At 36.6% G+C, this 10,390-nt stretch overlaps 2 protein-coding genes across 3 annotated transcripts in view; one reads left to right on the top strand and one right to left on the bottom strand.

Annotated features, from left to right (window-relative positions):
* The window catches only part of mRpL54 (mitochondrial ribosomal protein L54), a 35,885-nt gene extending 35,632 nt beyond the window's left edge, over positions 1 to 253 (bottom strand). Inside the window, exon 1 of the mRNA XM_081747045.1 lies at positions 32 to 253. Within this exon, the coding sequence (XP_081603171.1) occupies positions 32 to 152 (121 nt within the window). The 5' untranslated portion in view covers positions 153 to 253. The remainder of the gene's footprint in view (positions 1 to 31) is intronic.
* A 106-nt stretch (positions 254 to 359) lies between these two features.
* The window catches only part of LOC145676118 (uncharacterized), a 70,307-nt gene continuing 60,276 nt past the window's right edge, over positions 360 to 10,390 (top strand). For both annotated transcript variants that reach the window (XM_081747025.1, XM_081747018.1), the window contains exon 1: positions 360 to 678. In XM_081747025.1, the coding sequence (XP_081603151.1) occupies positions 637 to 678 (42 nt within the window). In that variant the 5' untranslated portion in view covers positions 360 to 636. The remainder of the gene's footprint in view (positions 679 to 10,390) is intronic.

Here is a 10,390-nt window from a genome sequence, read left to right as displayed (position 1 = left end):
CAAACCAATACACAAAACTAATTTGTCTTACCTGGAATGCCCTGTTTTGAATATTTACATGTTTGACCAATCAAAGTTAAACAATTCAAGCCACAATTGTTGGTATATACTTTGAAAATTTGCAGCGCCTGTAACATCTTAACTCCTGCCATGTTTTACAGTAATCTTCTGCTTATCAGTGTTGCTCATTAATGCCGCTTATATGCACTATAAATATTTTCTTCATATTTCAAACTGAAGATTTGAAATCGAACATGCTTCTAGAATTATTGTATTGTTTGTTTGTTTACTACTGCATACAAATGATTGAACTAAATTGTAAGAACCCCCTGAAAAAAGTTGCACAATGGATTAATGTATTTATAGTTACAATTGGTACTATTTCACGTGTATAAGCATACACTGCACAAGATGAATAAATGAGCATAGTTTTCCGCATTGCTATTCTCGTTTTTTAGTGGTTCTGTTTACACATCCGGTTACAGTAATCAACACCAGTCTCAGTACTGTACGGGTTTGTGTGATTAATGGGAAAATGTTAAAATATTATTATTTATAGTTTTACAAACGACTGCTCTAGTACCGGGATATAATGCAAAAAAGAAAGAAGTTTGTGGTGTAATCACTAAAATTTTAATGCCAATCAGAAATAAGGAAAGGGGATACGTTGGAAAACTCGTAAGTACTACAAATCTCACTCGTACAATAATTGACAAAGGAGAATATAATATATAGTATCAAAATTAAAATATTAAAACATTGAATGGTAATAGTATACCTGAGAACCCCCCGATCTGCGTTTCTTCTGTGTTCTATTACCATTTCTACATGAAATACCATAAATTTTCTACGTAGTGCAATAGTAAGAAGTATCCATGTGCAAAAGACATGCGATATGCGTTAAATTCCCCCCCCCCACACACACACACACAGTCATAGATAAAGTACAAGGGCACTACACATGCAGATATGAAGTACAGGTACGTTCTTTTTTTACTTTCGTATCAATCGATAAGTAAATAAAAGTCACTTTGTTACCCCTTTGTAAGTTCATGCATACTCAACTAATAATCCCTAAAAGTATGAGCGTCCTGCTCCTTCGGGAACTGATGCAGCTTCATGTATACTATATTCCATTGAATTTCTATTCACAAATACTCAGGGTGAGGGCGTTTTGTACTGTAATCTGCGCATGTAAATCACTCGTAATTGTCACCTCGAACCAGAAGTTACAAGAAGAAACTTGTAAGTAAGGCTTTGGTCATGAAAACTAAATTGAAATTCGGATACGTAATTATTTATATTCTTAGCATATGTTTAGTTTTGGGGATTCAGTCTTTTATGTTAATATTAAGCAAATTTCGCGTTGTCTTCGGGCTAGGTTAAGTTACGTTTAACCAGTACTTGCATCATTGTATTCATGCACCCATACGTATGCTGAAGGTAACTACCAATAGTCACTACAGCCTTTCGCATAGTTTAGTACCATGCAGTGTATTTTTATTCCATTGACTTCTTAAATTACACAGGAATTTATTACCATTATGTAACATCAACTCCCGTCTCCTGTAAAACTACTAATTTTTACTTTTGTTCCCCCAAATCTAAACATAACCCATATTTTTACGTGTAGATCAAAAAGAAATACAAGTAATTCCTGTTCCTTTACTGCTGTGTATTTTTTTACTACTATTTGGTCTTCTTAATGATGGAATTGTTTCCAGGTAGTTGACGAGAGGTTAATTTAGGTTGTTTTGTGACTATTGTCAACGTCGATTGCAGTAAGGCTTATTCTCTGAAAGCTACTACAGTTAATAATTATACAAAAATGACGAGCGTTAGCTATTGAAATTGTGTGAAAGATACGGTGAACTGTTTACAAGTAGAGCGTTACTAGTATGAAACCTACCAAAACATACCTGTTTTCACTACCCTGGCTCAGGCACATGCCCACCGTCGCTAACGCGCCTGCTCCGTTCGGACGCGAGCAAAGTGACTCTGACTCACTTTTTTTTTCACTCTAGTTTCTACGTCATAGATTCCAGATATATATATCACAAGGAGAAGTTAATTTTTCTGACACATCATCTCCATCCGTTTGTACATGGTTTGCCCTAAGCGCTATGTCAGTTTGATACAGGGTCAAGTTTTTGATGCTCGTCGTAAATATTGCTTTAAAAAGGGTGCAGACCCAGTTAACGAAATAATATTTATATTTCTTTATATAAGAGATGACTTATGAATTATTTTAGGAGTTTCATTCTTGGGTGTAGATTCACTTTAAGAGAGCTGAACTGTTACGGCTTGCAAACGTGCCGTAAAACGGCGGTGCAAAGTACACCAACCAACTTACACTAGATGGCAATAGCACAGAGGCATATCGAGGAGGCACATCAGCGATGATGGGTGTGCTCATAAACTAAGAGATTGGTAAAAAGTACTTTCCATATTTGTTATGTACATTTGAAAAAGCTACTTTTGCATATGAGAGGAAATTAATAACTTACTTTGTACTGGAACATTAACTTCACATGGTTAAAATAAGTGGTCCCTCGCTCGTGTGATTACTAGGGAAGTCGTTTGACATATTCTGGAATATCAGCGGATGAGCATTGCTAACCCAAAATAGTTATTTATTTTTTTAATGGCACTACATCAAGTTATTACATATTTCAAATCCATATACAGGGAGTCCATAAAGTCCTGCAGGAAAGTAAAAGTCTATAACTTGGAAACCGTTACGTTAAAGTGTATAAATTTTTGGGGTTTAAAGAAGGGAAATTTAAAGATTTGTTCTGGCCACAATGCTCGATGACGTTTGCGCTGGTAATCACGTGACTTAAGATGGCGTCTATTTAAGAAAAGGCAGAATATATTTTGTGGTTTGCGGAATTAAAATCTTGCGTTTCAGTGCGGAGAAAGTTCCAAACAATGTATGGGAAAACACCCCCAGCAGAAACAAATATCAAGAGGTGGTACGAGAAGTTCAAACAAACGGGAAGTGTGTCAGATTTACCACGCAGTGGAAGGCCAGGAACGAGTGACGATGTGATTCACACGTTGCAGGACAGCGTAGCCAGGAGTCCAATGAAGTCGCTTAAACGTAGGTCATTGGAACTGGGAATACCGAAGTCAACGTTACACAAGATCGTACGCAAGAATTTGAAGGTCCGGCCCTATAAGTTAAAATTTGTGCACGAGCTGATAGAGGAAGACTGTGACATGAGAATGGAATTCTGTGAGTCAATGCTTACCCGCTTACAAGAAGATGGTGACCTTCTGTCTCGATTTCTGTTTTCAGATGAAGCCATATTTCATGTGTCAGGAAAAGTGAACAGGCACAACTGTCGAATTTGGGGGGTAGAAAATCCACGTGAATTCGAGGAGCACAAGCGGGGTAGTCCCAAGTCAATGTGTGGTGTGCTGTTTCAATAGACCACATTATCAGCCCTTATTTCTTCGAGGAAGAGACGGTAAATGGTAACAATTATCTGAACATGCTACAGATATTTCTTTTGCCAGAACTTACTAGGTTAGGCATCCTTAATGAGGTCCACGTGCAACAGGATGGGGCATCGCCGCACTATGCCCTTCAAGTTCGAAAGTTTCTTAACGAAGAATTTAAGGAGAGATGGATTGGCCGAAGAGGGCCCACGCCTTATCCTGCAAGATCACCAGATTTGCAGCCTTGTGATTACTGGCTGTGGGGACACGTGAAGACCAAGGTGTATTCGCAGAAGCCAGCTAATCTGCACGATCTCAAGAACAAAATAACTGATGTGATTTTGAACATTCCAGACGAGCATCGCCAACATGCAATTCTTGGTTTCCCAAAAAAACTGCAAAAGTGTTTGGACGTGAATGTGCATAATTGGAGGTTTGACAGTGCACCTTAACTAGCTGAAACAAAACTTTGAACCTTTCTATAAGTACACGAAAAAGTATTTTTTAATACATTACGTAGGTTCCAAGTTACAGAGTTTTTTTTTCCTGCAGGACTTTATGGGATTCCCTGTATTATACGAAAGCTTACAATACCACAATTATTATACAGTATTACAAACACAGGACACTACAACATCCAAATTTCGAAACCTCTACGACAGTAGCAACACAACTGAGACATTCTTTCTATTTAGGATTTCATTTCCACTGTATTTCGGTCATCTCTGTGATCATGATCCCGTGCATATGTATTGTCAGCAGAAACTGTTACTTTAATTCCAGTAATCTAATAGTGTCTTCTCCCTGTTTAAAACATAAATAAATAAATAAAAACAGTCCCAAATATCCCAGAAAACGGACTCTTTCTTTATAAGTTATATTCACCACTTGTAGGATTTAATCCAATCATTTCCTTCAACTTAAAATTTCTTTCCAAAAGAAGTCTAAAGTGCGGAATTCAATATCACTAACGTTGAAAATCCACTCTGAAAAATTTAATCTCTTCAAAATTAGTGTACATTCCAGTATTATAAAGGGGAGCATGGGCGCTTAGTGGTAGAACGCTTACCTCTGGTGCATGCGGTCCCTGGTTCGATCCCTGGCCAAGCAAGTTTGTGGTGGACAACATTCACTTACTTCAATCATCGTCGGACGTTAAACTGAATTTTTTCATTTCATTTTTTGGCAGTACTGTAAAGAATTGTTTTAATACTAGCTGAACCTGCGCTCTCTACACAGCGCATCATTCGCATATGAGCATAAATATCCTTCTCATTCCTCACTCTGTATATGTCCCTTTACAGACACAAGTGAAAAAAGTCTTGATTAAAAAAAAAAAATCGGCAAGGCGTATCATAAAGGGGACCTCAATATTTCGCACCGTTTGCAAGATTTGAGCCTACTTCCGGTTGGAGTTTCTAATTCATGCATGACCAGCGTTTTCTTTCTTCTTGCACGCAGTATGTAATAAGCAAATACATTACACACGCAATTAATTATAATCGCAGTTATATAGGGTGTTCAATGGGCAAATCACTCCAAAAATAAAGATTCATCCTACTGGTTAAACTGGAGAAATGGTTATCGTTCCTTTTTCATTATTATTTGGCCATGAAATAAACGCCTGAGACATATGCAACCCCTGTATACAACATCGATGTGTTGGAATGTATAACGCGTAGTATGTGGTGCTTCTTTTTTTAAAAAAAATTCAACGCTTCCATGCGTACCCTAAAAAATGTAATAAAGAAATAACGGCCATGTTTTTAAAATATTCAATTAGAACTGGACAATCTACGCAAAATTTCCAATCGATCAGTGTAAACGTCATCTTTCTAGAGCCTGTAGTTTCCGAGATCTCATTGTCGAAAGGATTGGCCACAAACATTTAAATTTCCACAACACATAGTTTAAAAGAACTCGGAAGATGGAAGCACAATTTGTGTGCATTGATTTTGGAGAAGGCTTATTAAAATACAAAGGCTTTGAACAACAATTTTAATCATAAACTTTATGAAAAAGATCTAGTTAACTGATTTATTTAAAGTACTCGCACTTAAAATGTTGTCTCTGTTAAACGTGAAATCACACATCACCGTAAATGAAAGATTTGAAAGCCATAGTTATACGTTGGAGCTCGGGCGCTTTTAATTGCTATTATAGCATTTTAATAGACAGATTACTCACACTTTCTTTCTTTCTTTTTTAATTCTACTTAAATTAAGTGCCGTTATATACTATTTAATCTTTTTAACTTTTCATTTCAGATCACATCTTCCCAACCTAAAGATTTCAAAATATAACACTGAATAATGAAAAGCAGCATTATAAACTTTCATTTAATATGTAGATTTGAAGTACATAATAGTCTGACATAGTGCTATTGTAAAAATATAACTTTATGTTGGATTGGCAACACTATTAATCCGGTGATACTGCAATGTCAAACTATTTCTCTATCGATATTTGCGTCGTACAAAATTTCAGCTTTTTTTCTTTGTTTTTAATCGTAGTTTAAAGTTACAACAGCTTTTCATAATAAATGATCCACCCTGTATATTACTCCCATTGTAACATAATATATTTCACATGCATACTTTGCAAATTTGTGCATGCTGTTCCGAAAGAATACCAGGTATTTGAAGTTTAGTTCAGTTTAGTCATTTAGAGAAGCAAGTGTGTGTCAACCTCCTTGTATACAAAACTTCGCGAATTTCATGTAGACATTGTTTTGAAGTAATTTATAAATATTTGTCGATCTATTAAAATCCCACTTAATGTACCGGGAGTGTCACTGTTACTCGAAAATTAATTTCAAAAATTAAACTGTCCTATTGTTCACGTTATAAGATTTGTTAAATGAGGTATCCTGTAGTTGTGTTTACATTTTAATTTATTTGTATGTCCACTGAACTGTACTTAAAATATTATGCAATAAAAGTGGTCTTTGAAATTAATCGTCAGATAAAAATGATACCCAAGGCACTTTAGGTAATATTTTAATCGTTTACTAGATGAACCTGCGCTCTCTACACAGCGCATCATTCGCATATGAGCATAAATCTCCTTCTCATTCCTCACAACATATGTACATGTCCCTTTACAGACACAAGTGAAAGACGTCTTGATTAAAAGAAATCGGCAAGGGGTTTCATAAAGGGGAGATTTTTTCAATTATTTTTTCTCAATATCTCGCACAGTTTGCAAGATTTGAGCCTACTTCTGGTTGGAGTTTCTAATTCATGTATGGCCAGTGTTTTCTTTCTTCTTGCATGCAGTATGTAATAAGCAAATACATTACATATACAATTAATTATAATGTCAGTTATATATGGTGTTCATTGGGCAGAACACTCAAAAAATAAAGATTTATTTTAGACTCGAGAAATGGTTATCCTTCCTTTTTCACTATTATTTGGCCATGGAGCAAACGCCTGAGACATATACAACCCCAATATACAACATTGTGGTGTTGAAATGTATAACGCATAGGATATGATGCTTTTTTTTTTATTTCAACGCTTCCAGTGTACCCTAAAAAAGTGTAATAAAGTAATAATGGTCATGTTTTTTTAAATATTCAATTAGAACTGGACAATCTACGCAAAATTTCCAATCGATCAGTGAAAACGTCATGTTTCTAGAGCATGTAGTTTCCGAGATCTCATTGTCGAAAGGATTGACCACAAACGTATAAACATAGTTTAAAAGAACTCGGAAGATGGCAGCACAATTCACTTGCATTTATTTCGGAGAAGTCTTATTAAAATGCAAAGGCTTTAAACGATAATTTAAATAAAGTACATCTTTTTAAAAATATTTGTCTGTTATAAACGTGAAATCACAAACAACCGTAAATCAGAGATTGGAAAGCTAAAGTTATAGGTTGGAGCTCGGTCGCTCGTAATTGGTATCGTAGCATTTTAATAGAGAGATTGATGATATTGCAGTCAATATATAAATTGATAAAACTATTTAAGAAAGAAAGAAATTCATGTTTTATACTTAAGAAAGCTCTTTAGTATTCTCTTTCAGTCCATTGAGCGTGTTTTCGGGGGATTGTGTTGAATAGAGTATATAGATTAATTACTTTGAACAGCGGAAATAATTCGTTCGTGAGAATCGACTGGCTCACTGGTAGAACTCTCACCTACAGTGCGTAGGGTCTCTGATTCCTAATCATCCCTCACCCAGTGGGCTTCATAATAGACCGTTTCTTGTCATTTTGTTCATTCCTCCATTATCATCTATCTTATCAAAATTCACAAGTAATGATGTACGAGATAAAATGTTTGTGAATAAGTGAAGAGTGAGAACCAGAATACGACATCTGCATTTTATAAAGACAAAAAACTCGAAAGAAGCTTGGGATATACTGTAATCAAATCGAGCCTTTCTCAGTCTTCAAGGTTTTCGAGATAGCTATCATTAAAAAGATGTAGTTCTTTTTACAGATTAAAAGTAAGTTGTGTCATATCACCATGTAGAATTGAATACTTTTCTCTTTTCATGAAAATAGAGATATGAATTATGAAGGTTCCGGCGAAAGCTCATGTCGATCCGATTCCACGTTAATCAGTAGGGCCACGTTTCGTATAGCCTCCTTGCTGAAAGGGACGTTAAACCAAAATCAACTCAACTCAATAAATTGTGAGGGTTTTCCTCGGACCGGCGTAATGTGTTACACCGCTTCTGATAATTGCAGGAAAGACATTGCATAATGTTGATTATATATATAGGGTGTTTCAAAACAACACCGACAACGTTTGGGAGGTGATTCCTGAAGACAAAAAATATATACCAACCTGGGTGCACAAATGCCTCGTTTCGGAGTTATAGGCCGCCGAAAACATGAAAAAATGAACTTTAAAGACCCATAGCTCCAAAACTAAGGGACCTACCATAGTCGGGTCAGGACTTCACTTCTAACTAATATGTGCGTTATCCTAAAATATATGTTTCAGAATCCTAAGGTACTCATGGAACAATTTTTATTGAGAGAGTGCGGCTACGAGTATATAACTTAAAGTACTCACATACTATTGTAACCGCCTGTAGTTCTGTTCGCTGTCCTCGGCTCGTGGTATTACCAATAAGTATACTCCTGATACTTTAACTTACCTGGACAGGACGACGAAGACCTCTCCAAGAAAGGTTACAAATTGTTTCCCAAAAAGCTCGTCGGTCTCAATAATGAGATGAGCATTAGGCGCCGAGAGGTTCGGGTGTCTCGTCTCGAAAACCTCACGGACGATCAGACGGTCATCCAGACCATAACGCACACAAACATCACTCATACAAACAACGAAAACACACTGGATTAATTGACACTATACTTATTTATTAGAACACTATTTTTGAAAAAAAAATAACGAAGAGAAATGAACACAACACTGGACACTAATAAATTTTGCCGCTGAAATTACGTTTTGCCTTTTTCGGGAAATAGAGCCCTTTCTATATATATGATTATAATTCAGGTATCACTATAAATACTTTGCTCACATCATTAACACACTTGGTGGATTCGCACTGGGGAAAAGTTGTCTGGATCGTCCCACGATGTATCCAGTTGTTACGCTGAACAGTCCTGCAGCGTAAAGGTGAATCTTCAGCAAACACACAAAAGAAGATCTCCACAATGGAATACAGATATTGGAGGGCGCGTATGTAACATTTTAAACGCACAAGGTCTGAGGACCTGGGATTTCACTGATTGGGGCTAGCCGTAAGAAATCGTCCTTCACCGGCTAAATAGCTTGTGCCCCTTAACACAACTTATGTTTGAAGTTCAACGCGAGATGCGTGGTTGCATCTTCCAGACCTGGAGTCAAACTCCTCGAGCATCCAAGCTCAAGCTACGGGTTGCAATGGTCAACGGAAAAGTGTTGGCAGTTTATTTCCAAATTCACTCGGTTAACTCACCTGTATGCACATACAAACAGAATACGGAAAACAATTTATGTTAATTTTAGTCAACTGCTCATAATGCACTAGACACGGCGATAACACTGGCGTGAGAAAGTACAGATAACGGGGCTGCGAAAATTGTGAGGCTGGTGCCACTTTGGCTACTGGGACATCTGGTCAGCCCGTATTTCTCTAATCTGCTGTAATGTTTCCATAAGTGATTAAAGAAAGCACTTAATTCAGTTCCAAATAGCTGCAGAATATATACTGTGCATATAATAAGTCAGGGAGAAACACTGAAATGGTTAGTCACTAGCTGAAATGTTCTCAGCAAAAGCAACGTTTTAAATATATATATGAGAAAACGATGAAAGACTTCTTTGTCCAATTGTGTGGGAAAGAAGCAATTCCCACCAAAGAAAGAACTTATGTGCGTTGCAGAATAAAGTATAAATCGAAAATAATAATCACTGTCTTTACGAAATATACAGAGTGTCCACAAAAAATCCTTCTATAACCTGGTAGCGGTTATATATGGTGTACGAAAGTGGAACGACCTGTCAAGTACACACGTAGACAGGTTGAGAACCCTTGGCCGTATGACGAAATATGAATAAAATTAGGTTTTTCACCTGAAAATTTAAAATTAGTTAGTTGGCAACACTGTCTTATGGTGTGAGACTTACGTGCATAAACGATGAATGGTTTTTCACCTGAAAAGGGCTATTTAAAATAGTTAAATAACTAGTTCACTCACTACAACATGATGAGGTTCCTGCATGAGGTTTAATCCAAATGTTCCATGAAGTAATAAGATCCTCTTTAACAATTGGTGCAGTTGAGTTTCCTTATCTTCTGTTTCTTCACATGTTGAAACCATACTGTCTTCCTGTCTGAGTATCCTCCATGGTTCTCCAACGATGAGTTGATGAGGGGAGTAGGGGAGATTTTTTTTTTAACACTGGTGTGAGAAACGAAGTACGGTTACAACACCTGTATGATAACTTTTTTTTTTTTAAGTTCGCAGAAAGCGTTT

Source organism: Thermobia domestica, chromosome 2, assembly GCF_964235325.1.
Source record: "Thermobia domestica chromosome 2, izTheDome1.hap1.1, whole genome shotgun sequence".
In the NCBI taxonomy this organism is placed as follows: Eukaryota; Metazoa; Arthropoda; class Insecta; order Zygentoma; family Lepismatidae; genus Thermobia; species Thermobia domestica.
The sequence above is the reverse complement of the archived record's forward strand: the minus strand, read 5'-3'. Positions and strand labels throughout refer to the sequence as shown.